At 41.8% G+C, this 14564-nt stretch overlaps 1 protein-coding gene across 7 annotated transcripts in view; it reads right to left on the bottom strand.

The window, feature by feature from the left end:
* TRIM66 (tripartite motif containing 66) overlaps positions 1 to 14564 on the bottom strand; it is a 125699-nt gene that overhangs the window by 46431 nt on the left and 64704 nt on the right. For all 7 annotated transcript variants that reach the window (XM_056802145.1, XM_056802143.1, XM_056802146.1 and 4 more), the window contains 2 exons: positions 11766 to 11883; positions 6304 to 7223 (listed from right to left, as the gene is read on the bottom strand). In XM_056802145.1, the coding sequence (XP_056658123.1) occupies positions 6304 to 7223; positions 11766 to 11883 (1038 nt within the window). The remainder of the gene's footprint in view (positions 1 to 6303; positions 7224 to 11765; positions 11884 to 14564) is intronic.

The raw sequence follows: 14564 nt of genomic DNA, 5'->3' as shown, positions 1-14564 counted from the left end.
CAGCTAAAGCTTAGATCTGATGGCACCCTGAGCTCTGTAAACTCCAGGGGTTCCCTTCTACTGTCAGACCAAACATAAAATGCTCTATTTGGGTTGGGGATGTAAACTCTAAATGAACATCCTAATGCAAACACCAACAACATGGAAATAGGTTTTGACCAAGGACACATGTAATACCCAGTGGAATTGCGTATCGGCTATGGGTAGGGTGGGGGTAGAGAAGGGAGGGAAAAAATATGATTCTTGTGACCAAGAAATAATGTTCTAAATTGGCTAAATAAATTAATTGAAATTAAAAAAATAAAATAAAATACTCCATTTGGTATTTAAGGCTCTTAACCATCTGACCTTTTTCTCTCTTTCCATTCTTCTCACATTTTACTTCCTTCCACACACTCTTGGATCCACTGATAGAGGTCAACTTGCAGTCCCTCATACATAACATCCCATCTCCTCTCCCCATGTCTTTATATTCTCCCCTCTGCCTGGAATGCTCTCCCTCCTCACTGCTGCCTTTTAGCATCCTGCCTTTCTTCAGGACTCACTGTAAATGCCCCCTTTGGAAGAAAAGAGGCCTCGTGCTGTAAATATGTGCTCTTCACATGCTGTAAATATGTGCTCTTGGCCCCACAGCTTACAGCTGCGAGGGTTAGAACCTACATAGAAGGAAATTCTCAAAGGAGCACATGATATTTGCCTTCTCAGTAATAATGGCAGACTTTGTGTTGAATGATGTTCAGCTTATGGTCCATTATAACCCCTTCTTGCCATTGGGAAAGAACGCCCTCTCTCCTCCTTGAATAATTATAAATTTGGGTCAGATAGCTTGTGTTATCTGTTAAAACATCAAAGTAACATAGAATATATCTATGGAAGAGAGCCAAACATGGCAGATGGATTGTGGAGAGTAGCATGGAGAGTTCAAGGTGGCAGGTCCCCTGGCATGATGGGATGGGGCTCTGGTAATCTGTAGAGTTGAATCAACAAACTTTTAATAAGTGGTAGGCAGCTGGGTAGCTCAGTGGATTGAGAGACAGGTCTAAAGACAGGAGGTCCTAGGTTCAAATCTGGCCTCAGACACTTCCTAACTGGGCAAGTCACTTAACCCCCATTGCCTAGCCCTTACTACTCTTCTGCCTTGGACCAGTATTGGTTCCAAGATGGAAGATAAAAGTTTGTTTTTTTAATTTAAAGATTTAAAAAAAAAGCATTTAATAAGTGCCTACTATGTGCCAAGCACTGTGCTGGGAATATAAATAAGAGAAAGGCAGGCCCTATCCTCAAGGAACTTACAGTCTAATGGAGGAAAACAATACATGAAAGGAATCTGAAAAAAAAAAAGGAAGGAGGGCTGCTAGAGAAGACTTGATTTTTAGGGAGTTCAAAAGAAGCAAAGCAGCTGGTAGGAGATTAAAAATTGCCTAGAAAATTCGGAGACCTCTAAAAAGAAAGGTTTAGGGAAGAGTTTTTTGCTCTACCCTTCAGCTTTCCAAACAGATGGGAGAGGCAACAGAGGGTACAGAGGAGGAGTGAGGATCCAAGCTGAAGCATTCTCCATGATGATGAGGTTTATAATAAGACTTAAGAGGTTTAAGACCGTCCAAGAGAGTTAGGAGTGAAAGTTAGGCATAGATTTGACAAAATTCATGACTAGTTAAGAAGTTATCAATGAATTTTTGGAATTAGGAGTGGCGTATTTGCTCTTGGCCAACAAAGTGGGAGGAGGCAGTGATCTCATTCCTGACCTTTCTCTTAAAGGTGCAGTCTACAAGTAAAATGGGCAACCTTCAGGGAAGGGGAGCTTCCCTAGTAGTTGGGGGCTTCCATCAAAGACCATATTTATTGGAGACGTTGCAGAAGTGGTGAGGAATGATTTGGTTTGGGTGATAGTTGTACAAATTATTTGAGAGAAGCAATCATTTTGGTGTGTTTTCAATTTGTGACAATAATAACTATTTGCATTTGCTTCTACTAACACCAGATTGACTTGGACCCTCTGACTGTCCAGACTGAGCTGACTTCTCTGCCTTTGGTTAGTTCTCTGTCATTTGAATGCTGCGTTTCACATCCCCGTATTGTTTCACTGCTCTCTTTGGTGTTTTTCCATTCTGTGGCTTTTAAGGATAGATGTTACTCCAAGGAAACATGCTTTAGGAACCCACTTCAGTGACTACTTACTGTATTTCAGAGGCTACTAGCAAGAAGAAAAGTGTTTCAAGAATGATTCAAATCCACAATAAAATGGCATCATTCACATGGAAGCACCAGAAAAAGTGTGGCTGAAAATGTAATTGGGAAGGGGCACTTGGATGGCATGCCTGGAAGATTTCTCCAGGTGGAGAGGAGAGGAAGCATAGTCCTGAGACACAACAGGCAAGGAAGGGCGATCAGACAGTGCATAGGCTTTCTGTAACTGGTTCTGATTATCTAACAACATAGTTGGATGGAACCTTTTTCAACCCACGTCACAGCCAGAATTGGCAGCATATTCAAAAGGCTGGCGTGGCTTTTTCATTTAGACCCATTTGGTGACGCCTCCACTAACAGTATCCAGGAGAGACCATGCTATAAAGTAAAAGACTTGGGACTTTCTCAACCTCAATCCACATAGCTCAAAGAAGTAGGCTTTAATCTCTCCATTCCATTTCCATTTAATTTCTCCATTCTAGGTGAAAGAAGTGGAGACTTTAGCTTTGGGAGTTCCAAAAAGTTGAAAGAGCCAGCCTGGGGCAGCTAGGTGACACAGTGGATAGAGCATCCAACCTGGACCTGGGAGGATCTGGGTTCAAATCTGGTCTTGGATGCTGTGTGATTCTGCTCAAGTCACTTAACCCCATTGGCTAGCCCTTGCCCTTCTGTCTTTAAGTTTATTTACTAAGATAGAAAGAAAAGGGGGCAGCTAGGTAGCTCAGTGGATTGAGAGTCAGGCCTAGAGATAGGAGATCCTAGGTTCAAATCTGGCCTCAGACATTTCCCAGCTGTGTGACCCTGAACAAGTCACTTAACCCCCACTGCCTAGCCCTTACCACTCTTCTGCCTTGGAACCAATACACAGTATTGATTCCAAGACAGAAGTTAAGGGCTTAAAAAAAAAAAAATATATATATATATATATTTATAGGAAGAAAAGATTTTAGAAGGCTTAAAAAGAAAAAAGAATGAGCCAGGGGAATCATGGGAATTAGAATACAAATTGAATTTTGGAGCAAGGAGTGACTTTTTTTTTAAAAGAAAACAGAAGAAAGGCTAAGCCTGATGGGCACTGTGCCACTTAGCTACCCTGGCAAAGAAAGACTTTGGAGAATGATCTTCTGAGCCCATACCAACAAAGGTCAACACATGGTTCATCTGGTAGTTGTGCCACATCTGGACATGAACTTGATGGGACCAGTGATCAATTCCTGTAGAAACTTAACTCAATTTTGAGACTATTTCTCCAGATCCTGAGGTTATATGGAAAGAGAGCATGACTTCCTTCCAGGGGTTAGTGAGGGAAATATTTATATCTTTGTTCTTACTATAACTTTGAAGTCATTTTCTCTTTGTAAAAGCTAATTGATGTTAACTAGTTAAGTAGCACGGAGGTCCTAATCACTTGCCCCTAACAAGGGGGAGAAAAGCCAGTGAGTGGCTCAAGCACAAGACAGGATGCCACCCACAAACCCCTCAGTGTAGCCTAGTACCCTGAGGAGATGTTGCCTACCTAGCTCTAGAAGATTAGTCAGAGCATGTTTGCTACAAAAATGAAAAAATAACACGAAGAACAGAAATTACTGTTCCAAAACAGTCTAATATTCTAATTCTCAAAAAAAAAAACAAGCAAATAAATACCTTCATAGAGACCTGGCTAAAGGGATTATTCCTGATTTCTCTACTGTGTAGCTTTCTGAAGTTGGAAGAACATCGAGAAAACCAGTAAAAAAACAGCTTCCTACTATTGCTATGAAACAAAAATGCTTTCCATGAGCAGGACATTACAAAGACTATAGTACTAAAGATTGGGGGGAAAATTTTTTTTTTTTATGAAGAAGTCACTTTTGATGAAGAAACTGAACTTTTTTATTTGAGGCTATACCAAAAGATGTCCAGGTTTACCTGTAAAATCTGGGCTTCTTCATCTGACTTATATCATGGGGAAACTGAGTTTCAAAGTAGTTAAGTGATTGCCCAAAGTCCCTGAACTAGTATGAAAAAGAGTAGGAACTCAAATTTGAAGTAGCTGTTTAATAAATATTTATTAAATTGAAATACAGGGTCTCAAGCTTCTTGGAAGTTATGATCCCATAATCTCTAGATTAATCTATTTGGACAGTTTAGTGGACTCCTTTGACCCTGAAAGGCTCAAATGTGAAAGAGGTTTATTTTCATATGGATAGGAAAAGGAAAAAATGGTAAACATTAGCCTAGAAAGTGCAAACTAGATATAATGAGTCATTTGGGTTACCAACTTGGAAAGTATGTCAAGGGAAGTTCATCCCCTCCCCTTCTTGGGTTGCTGACCTGTCCATCAACATTCTTCACATACTAGAATTACATCCATGAACATCTGTGAACATCCTGTATGTCAGTATAAGAAAGTGGGTGGAACATACCTGGACTTTTTGGGGACGGACTCTGGGAGACAGCAGAGATGTGAGGGAGAGAAAGATGTCTATAGAATAGAGGCACGTGGTCTGAGAACTTAAAGTAAGAAAGAGATTTAACTCCATGCTTATCTACCTTTTCTATTAATAAACTTTATGAAAAATAATAACTGGTAGATATATTAATTTTAATTATAACATAGGAAAGAGTTCATAGAGTCTACCCCTTATTTTATAGATAATGAAACTAAAGCCCAGGCCACACAGTGAGTTAGTAGTAAAGCCAAAACTAGGATCCAGACCTTGTGACTGACTACCAGCCCAGTTTCGGTTCCACCATATCTACTCATTGCTAGGACCTGAGGACTTTATATAGAGTTCTTCTAATTTCTCATTCTTTACATAACAAAACTAGAACCCTTTGGCCAAGTTCTCATAAGTAGTAAAAAGATGCATTGAAAATCAGCTTTTCTTTTTTCCACTCTACTGTTTTTCTGCCTCTCATAGTTCAATTGGCTTCATGGTTTTTCATCAGGCCCAGTCAATGAGGTAAGTGTTAATTCTCTGAAATCCTGCCTTGTTTGCTGGAGATTCTAGTTTTCCCTGGAAAGATATGTTTAATGTTAAACAGAACCCTCTAGTCTCCTGATTATCTGGAGCATAAATTTTCCCAAGTACAGCAGACAAGGAACAAGTCAAATTCCTAATAGATGCCTCACCATCCACACAGAAAAGTGTTATCATGAAAGCCAACCAAGCTCTGAAATCCACTCATGATGGAGGGAAACTAAGGGTAGCTGAAGACTCAGGCAAACTTTAGCAATCATCTTAGGAGCTCTTCCTAAGAGAGAGAAAGATGGGTCCTGAATGACTGAGACCACACATTTGGAGCAAGAAGGATTCCAGAGATGATCTAACTCCATTGTCTCATTTCCCAGTTGAGAAAACTGTCACCCCATATCCTCCAATTCTTCCTTTCTAAAACTGGCTTCAATTTCCCAAATCAAATTCTTCAAATTTCCCCTTTAGGAATTTCCTCTTACAGAGGACTTTCTCAGATGAAATAAGACCTGAAATAATGATTTCCATTCCAAAGTAAGATTATATTCTTTTTCTTGGGGTCCTAAAGAAACTTCAGAGAGTTGATAGATAAATAACAGGATAAGGGGGAGTATATATATATATATATACATATATAATCCATAATAATTCCATTTTACTTGGGACAAAGATCATAGAACCATATAGACATGGACATTTCAGATGAATAGAAAGGCAGTGAGTGAATGAAGAGAAGGGAAGAGGCTTGAGAAATGTGTCCTTGCTCTCATAAATCCCTTGCTTAAGACTCTCTCTCCCAGAGTCTTTTGGCTCCAAAACTTGCAGAGTTATCCGGGGTGGATGCCTCCCCTAATCAAAAAGCACTTAACCATCCGAGAAGGTCCTTTCTAGTTCTAGAGCCAGAATCCCCTCACTTTTCCAAGCGGGCAGTTGAGAAGAGCTCCACAGAATTCTAGCTGTACAGTTTTACCAAGGGTTTCCCCACCTCCCCCAGCATCTGCTTCCATCCTCACCACATACTCTGGCAAGGCAGTAGGGGCAGGATTAAAGGGGCTCTGCAAGGGGTGACGTGACTTGCGCGTGGTTGGTCACATTGGGAGCTATGGCAGAGCTCAGCTTGAACACGCCCTTCCCAGGGGCTGGCCTGGCCAGGACTCACCTGGGAGACTTCTTCTTGGACTGGCTGAAGAGGTGCCGGCTGCCTCACGATGTAGTTTATCTGGCCCACGATGGTCTGCTGCACATGCTGAGGGGACTTGGTCTGGTTGAGCTGCAGACTGGGCTGCTGAGCCTGAAGGAGAAGCTCCAGGTCCTTCTGCATTTCCTCCAGCTCGAACTTATGGTGCATGATGTCCAGGCTAGGATGCAGGACAGGCTCGTGGGCACTCTCATGCTGACCCGAGGCCAGTGGCGGGGGTGGCGGGGGCTGCGGCTGGGGCTGCGGCTGGGGCTGCGGGGGCAGTGGCTGTGGTGGCTGAGGGGGCGGCAGCTGCTGGTGCTGCTGAAAATGGCTGAACTTGAGTTTCTGGTGATGGCCAAACTGGACTTGGACAGTGGGGGGCTGTAGGGGACGCTGAGCGTGTTGGCTGTGGGCGGGTGGGGCCCCTGAACAGGCAGGGGGTGGGCCCTGCTGCAGGGGTTGCGGGTGGGAGAGTTTGCCCAGCCCCTGGGGGGCGCTCTCTGGCTCTGTGTGCAGCTGGGGGTCCAGCCAGGGCTGCATCAGCTTCACAGGAGGGGGACTGCAGGCCTGATCTTTCTCGCTGGGGGGTGCTGCCGGCGTATACTGGGCAGACATATGGGGCGGGGGCTGCATCTCAGAGGGGTGTCTGAAGCTCTGGGAATGGTGGGTGCCGGGGTGTGGGGCCTGGCTTTTGTGTACATGGAGGGCTGGGGGGCAGTGAGAACAGCACACTGGGGTGGAACATGGCCCTGAAGCTTGGAATTTATGTGGCTGGCTGCCCAGAGGATCCTGCTGGGCGACTGGGGAGAGGTGGCCATGATAAAAAGATGACCCTTGCATGTTTCCGTAGCTGAGGGCTTCTGGCCGGGGAAGGGGTCCACTTTCCGTTGTTATACAGCCTGTAAAGTCAGAGTGATTAGCTTTTGGAAGGTTCGTTAAAGTTATTTTCTTGCCCTCTTGCCCTCTTCCTCCCTATTCCTCTAAACATGAAAACCAGAGTCACATCAAAGGGGTGACCTTTCACTTTTTAGATGTCTCCATGAAGAAGTGATCTTTCCCTCAGCTGAGCTCCCAGAGAACTTTATTTGTGCCTCTCATGCCCTTCTCACAGACTCAGAGAATCACAGAATGTCAGAGTTGGGAGGGAACTTGGAACCCAGACCATCGATCCAGGCGGGAAGAAATCTTAGAACAGAGACTTCCCCGGCTGGGACAGCTTAGAACACAGATTGTTAAACCTAGAAGGGTCCTTGGGCAGCATTAATCCCTTTTTATCATCTTAAATATGGAAAAATAGAAACCCAGAGATGGGACGAAATGTGTCTAAGTCAGCAAGCTGAGGAATGTTTAATTATGTCATTATAACGATGTGTCTGTGTAACATTGTCCCTACAAGACTAAATATTGTTTCCTGATTTTATATTTGCACCTCCCCTAATTGTCTAGGACTGTGCTCTGCACACAGGAGATACTTCAATATTTGCTGAATTGAATGATTAGGAATGGGACATCTAGAGAAATACTCTTACTGATTTTGCATAGTGTCCAGTCACATCAACCTCATTAATCTCCCTTCCCTAACCCATCCCCTTTCTCTCTTTCTCTATTGAGGGCAATCCAATACTCAAACTGAAAAATAGCCCTTGAAATCCAGAATCCTGGGAGTGAGGGAAGTAGGCAAGGGCTAGAGAAGCAGCCCCAAAACCAAAACAAAGAGTAGAAATGACACTTCTAAAGAGTTTGATGAACAGGCAGGAAAATCTCAACTAGCTGTGATCTGAGTAATGATTCTTTAGTCAACGTGTTACCAAGTCAATGTAAAGAGGAACTGTTGGTTTGGCTTTGTCATTTTTAAGAAAACTTTTCAAACTTTAATACTGTCATGGGCACTGTACCCCCAGAAACCCAGGCGAACTATTATCAAGGAAACTCCCTTGCCTTTGCATCCTTGTGACTCTTAACCTAGAAACACCCAATGACCCCACCTTGGGTCCTGGAGATGGTAGAGTTTGGTATTTTGCCTTTTAGTAGACGTAGCCCTTGGCTTGGTATTCAAGACCTGGGCTCTCACCTCCTAGCTTTTCTATCTAAAATGGTCCTGGCCTGCTAGGATCCAGAAACATCTCTGAGCTTCAGTTTCTTTTGCTGGGAAATGGGAGGAATAACAATACACTACCTATCTCAGAGGGTTGTTGTAATTTCCCCACTAAAATAAAATAATAGTTGTGCAAAGTTTGTAAATCTTATGTAGGAGTATTGATCTTTGACTCCCCTGACCCCAGAAAGCCCATAATGTAACCACAACGTGCCAAGGAAATATTAAACTAAATGTAAAACTTCAGCCACATCCAGGGCTACTTTTATGATACTTGGGTACCTCCCTGACTAAGTCAAGAAAATTGGCCAAGCAAATAAAGAAGCCAGGCCCCTGGAGGCTTTAAAAAGTCAAGCCCTGGACAAATTTCAGTAGCTAAAATATGAGAGAAAGTAAAAAAAAACTAGAAGCTTCCTGTGAAGGAAATCCCTAAAGTAGAGTTTCAGGGATGAACTACCCAACCAGGGAGAGATTATTAGGAATAGAAACTCACCCTCCAGGCCAAACTGAGAAGGAGCTTAGAGGAATGAGTTCCCTGGCAGCAAAGAGAGCTTTCCTATAAGTTTATTTTGTCTAATGGATTACTGTCAGTGGGAGGAACACTGGTAGTGCTTGTGTGGTTAACACCCACAGATTAGAACCCCTGACCTTAGGGGTAGTATACTCTGGGGGGGCCATCTTGGCAGTGGAAGTTTAAAGAGAAGGTGCCATATCACTGTAATCTTTAAAAATAAAATGATTAATAGGGGGATTGCTTTGGTACCTTTGTCTTTCAGGTTTGGGTTTGGGTTTTTGGTTTTTTTTTTCCTTTGAGGTGACTGGAAAGACGTAGATCAAAAGAATACAACAGGAAAAATTGCTAGGATTCAAGCCAGGAAAACTTATCTGACAGCTGCTTTTGAAGTAACTCAATCCCCAAAGTGCTGCTTGGAAGGCCCCAAATTGCCAATTTGAAATCTGCTTTAGGAAAGTATGGATTTTGTTTGCTTGCTTTATAAGATAATCTTCAGTTTGGACAAAATTAGAACTGTATAGATTAACACATTTTGCAGCCAGCTCAGTATCTTCTCCAGAATAAAACAAGTCATTTGAATTTGTGCATATGGAATGAGACAAGTTCAGAAAAGGTCTTTTGTTAACCTAAGCTTTCAGCTCAGTCTGTCCCCTGGTCATTGAGCATGTGAGAAAGAAATCCACAATCCCATCATCATAGACCTCTTAGAGGCCGATGGAGCCTTAGAGAGCACCCAGTCTGACCTCCACCACGTAGGAAATCCCTCTACAACCCCCTTGACACACAGGCATTCAGCCTCTGCCTGACTCCCATCTCATTTTCAATGGTCAGGAGGCTCTCCCTTTATAGAGCAGAAACCTGCCTCCTTGTAACTCCCACCTAATGTTTCTGGTTCCTCCATCCAGACCAGTTACCCAGAGGAAATCCCAGTCTTGATGAGTTTCCTTCAAGTAATGTGGGCAACGTTCACGTCCTCCATAAGTCTTCTCTTGCCCCTTAATTGGACCAACAGCCTTGACGACAACAACAATTCTTCAATAATTAATGCTATTCAGGATAGGAATAAATTAGAAGATAGAAGATGAAGAGTTCCCTATCACTGATGATCTCCAGACCAAGGCCAGATGGCTCCTTATTAAGGCTGTTATTGGAAAAGAGATTCTTGCACAGGAATGGGTTGGACAAGATGCCTTCTGACATTCCTGCCAGCCTTTTTTGTGTTCCAAATGCATAAGAATAAATACACACGGGGAGCAGCTGGGTAGCTCAGTGAGAGCCAGGCCTAGAGATAGAAAGTCCTAGGTTCAAATCTGGCCTCAGATACTTCCCAGTTGTGTGACCTTGGGCAAATCACTTGACCCCCATTGCCTAGCCCTTTAGCACTCTTCTGCCTTGGAACCAACACACAGTATTGGTTCCAAGACAGAAGGAAAGGGTTTATATTAAAAAAAAAGAACACACTCCCATACATACATAGCCACATTTACACATATATACACATATGTGTACAATAGGCACACACATAAACCTATAGATACATGTGGAAATGCCCATGTATTCACATGTGTACACATGTAAATATATTCCTGATTTTATGAGGTTTTAGTCTATCATAGAATCATAGATTGAGAGTTCAAAGCAACCTTGGATCACCTTGTTCAATTCCTGCATTTTAGAAAAGAGAAAATTAGAATCTGAAGGGGGCAAGTTAAGTAATTTGCCCAATATGGCACAAGTAAAAAGTGACAAAGTGGAGACTCAAATACATATATTCAACTCCAAATCCAACCCTCCTTCCACTGTACCAAGCTGCCCTCTTAAAATCCTTACAACTTTAATTTTTTTTTGACATGAGCAAGCTGTCAAAAAACAAATAACCTATTGTCTAAGCTAGAATCCCAAGCAGAGGCTTTAAAAAAAATAATAAACGCTTACCTTCTGTTTTAAAATGGATACTAAGTATTGGTTCCAAAGCAGAAGAGCAGTAAGGGCTGGGCAAGTAGAGTTAAGTAACTTGCCCAGGATCACACAAGTAGTAAATTTCTGAGCTCAGATTTATACCTAAGATCTCCCCTTTCCAGGTCTGGTGCTTTATACACTGAGCTACCTACCTGCTCCTAAAGGCTTTCAAAACTGTAGCAATACATATTGAAATAGTTAAATACCAGATAAATTTTTCTAATATTTGCTATCCATATTCTGTCTATATTCATGCATATCCCCAGGCACACACAAAGGGGAAAAAATTCAAAATGAGTTTTCCAAAATCATCACCGTAGCCCATAGATTACCCAAGCAGTCTTCCACCCTGACTCTACCCAGACATCTTTTTAAAAATCAAAATCAAGTTCTTTAAAAAAAAAATTGCCTAACCCAAAATATTTCCCACTGATTTCTTGATAAAGAAAAAAAAATCCAGGTTTTAGTAAAAGTTTGAAAACCTCTCCAAAATTTTATAAACACAAACCTATGACTCCTCTTAAAACTGATGATAGTGAAATGATGGAAGAACTCAAAATATTGGCAAGATACTTCTATCCATTTGGAAATAGGGGTGTGTGTGTATGTATGTGTATGTATGTGTGTGTGTGTGTGTGTGTATTTTGAAACCAAAATGACCCAGGGTACCAAAAAAGAGATTTCTTGGCTGTTATTAATCGTAGGCATTTTAGAAGCTTTCTGACCCATAGGCCAGACTGAGGATGCTTTTTTCACCTGCCCACTGAATTTTTCAACTGTTGGAGGACAACGAGAAAAAAAGAGTTCCCCAATGAGTCACAAAGCATTCTTAACAACAATGATGAGCACAAGAGAGGTCTCCTTCTGACTGACCTAAGGTTGTCAGCTGCTTTGTCCAGAAGGAAGGGTCCCAGGTAAACCTGATCTTCCAGGGGGGCCCAGGATCCGTGTTACAACTCGTCTCCAATAAACGCTGCATCTGAAATACAATCTGACAAGAAGCCGGATGGTCATTTTCATAGGCATCAAAGACACAAATGAAGATCCTTAACCTCCAGGAGAGTCCAGAGCCACCAGAGGAAGATCACTTTGACTAATTCTGACTCTTAAGTGCAACAGCAAAGCAAAAAAAAAAATCAAATTCATAGGAATCTTCTAAGTGAATTTAATCTAGAGAGTCTCTGAATAGAGGTTGTACAGCAGGGCAAGCTGCAGAGAAAGACTGAGACAGAGAGATGAAGGTGAGGGAGGAGGAATAGGGAAGCTGAGTATTGTCTCTCTTAGGTACAGCAGTTCATCACAGGAAGTGATGAAAGGAAGGGTCTTTAAAAGTGGCAAGAACTTCCTGTGACAAGCTCTTTTGCCTTGGAACTTGACCTTGAAGGTGCTCTGGCTTGGGACCTTGGACTGCTCTTCGATTTTCCCTTAGAACTACCACATTGCTGAGTGAAAAAGGCTGACTCCCTTTCCTGGCTTTTCTGGCGGTACTAGCCTCCAGAGAAGCTCCTTGTCTTGGAGGAGGCCTCATGGCTAAAACCTTTATTTAATTTACCTCTGGGACCCTTTGCTGGGGCCTCTGAAGCCCTACCTGGTTCAGACCAGACCAGAGTAAATATCTACTCCCTCTCATTTCTTAATTTCACTCTTTCTTTCTACTTTATAAATAAATTGCTATAAAGTCATTCTGACTTGAGTAATAATTTCTGGCGACCACACTCATATATTTAATCAAACCCTTTAATTTTTAACCCTTACATTCTGGCAACAGGTACTATGTTTTATCCTTAATAGCTCCTTCTGTGCCTATCACAGAGGTCTTGCACCCATTAGGTACTTAATAAATATTTGTTAAATGGATAAGGACTTGGAACTGAAATTGAATATTTCATACATTATAAACCTTGAGTAGCATTTGTATCTTGGAAGGCCTTAAAGTTAGTAAATAAACTTCATCTCACTCACAAAAGAAGTGGGGAAATCACACTCCTGGGAGCATTCTTTCTCCACAGATTTCTCAAACAGACCAAACAACTAGTACCCACTTCTGGTGATACCATAAAGATGCCACCAGAAAGAAACTGAAAAGAATTGCTAAAATTAATCATGGGGGCATGTGGAACCGAGATGTCTGGTAAAGGGATTTGGGTATCTGGACTGTAGCTTAAAACATAGACATGAAAGGTCTGTCTAGCAAAGGGAAGAATACTCATAAAAAGGCAGCTAGGTGGTCCAAGTGGATAGAGCACTGAGCCTGGAATCAGGATGACAGGAGTTCAAATCTGGTCTCAGACACCCACTAATTTTATAACTCTGGGCTTGATCTCTGTTTGTTTCAGTTTTCTCATCTATAAAATGGTAATGATAATAGCACCTTCCTCCCAGGGTTGTTGTGAGGATCAAATGAAAAAATAATTGTAAAGGGGTTAGCACAGTACCTGCTATACAGTTGGCACTAAATACGATATTATATATACAACTTATCTAGAAAACCCAAGATAGGTAATAGAGAGAATAGAATAACATTGTACATTATCTGCCCTCGAGTGCAGATAGTTAGTTTAATAGATAGAGAGGCAGTCCTGGAGATAGATGGGAGGTGCTGGGTTCAAATGTGACCTCAGATAGGTTGTTCCTTTTGGTAACAAATTAAGAGGACTATTAGGTAGGAAAGGTAAATTGTGCCATCAGATATGGTCTGTATGTTGGTCTGGGGTGCTGGAGCCTTTTCTGTACTTCTCTATTACAAGGAAGTGTTCTCTAGGGGATGAGGAGAAAGCTGGAGGATTAGTCAATGACAGCAATGTAAAAAACATCAATAAAGCCTTTAAAAAGAAAGAAAAGTTAAGGAGGATCTATGAACTAAAATTGTGGCCTAAAAATGATAGAAAGTTAGATAGATAGGGTTAGGGTTAGGGTTAGGGTTTTCAGAGATAAAATCCTAAAGATAAATCTAAATGAAAAAGGAAAGGAGACAGTTGTCTAAAGAGTCAATATATATCCTCATCATCCAATTGAGATTTTTTAAGGCATTGACAGAAGATAGAAAAGAAAGCAGACATGAGAGGATGAATGCAAAAGTAGAACACTGTTCTTTAGAAACAGAGTCAAGAATGCTAACCTGAACTGAGGCTGGTGTGGAAAGCAAAGGAAACAAGTTTTTTGTTTTTGGCTATATTCAGAAAAGAAGAAGATGGATGAAGAAAAGAAAGAGCTACTCAACTCTGTTTTGGACATTCTGTGCCAATGAAAATGAACTTTGAACTGGAGGGGATAGAACAAAAATGGCTAATGGGAGTTGATACTAAGTGGGGAGATAATGAGATAGCACCTCCTGGAATTTTCCTAAGCACCTGAAAGAACTTGCTAGTGTAATTGTTGAGCCACTTTCAGAGATCTCTGAAAGGCTTGGGAGAACAAGAGAGGCACAACAGAGTTAAAGAATGAAGACTGGGCTTAGACTTGTGATCAGAGTGGGCAACTCCAGATAAAAGGGTTTTTCCACCTTATCTTGAACTTATAGTCTTAGCCTAGAGCAATGAGAAGTTATGTGACTTGCCCAAGGTCATAAAGCCAATATGTGTCAGAGACAGGACTTCAACCCAGGTCTTCTCTCCAAGGTCTCTATCTACTCCATTATACTGTATCTCACACCAAAGGATTATAAAGGAGAAA

Source organism: Monodelphis domestica, chromosome 6 (assembly GCF_027887165.1).
Source record: "Monodelphis domestica isolate mMonDom1 chromosome 6, mMonDom1.pri, whole genome shotgun sequence".
Classification (NCBI taxonomy): domain Eukaryota; kingdom Metazoa; phylum Chordata; class Mammalia; order Didelphimorphia; family Didelphidae; genus Monodelphis; species Monodelphis domestica.
This window is presented reverse-complemented; position numbering and strand designations above follow the sequence as displayed.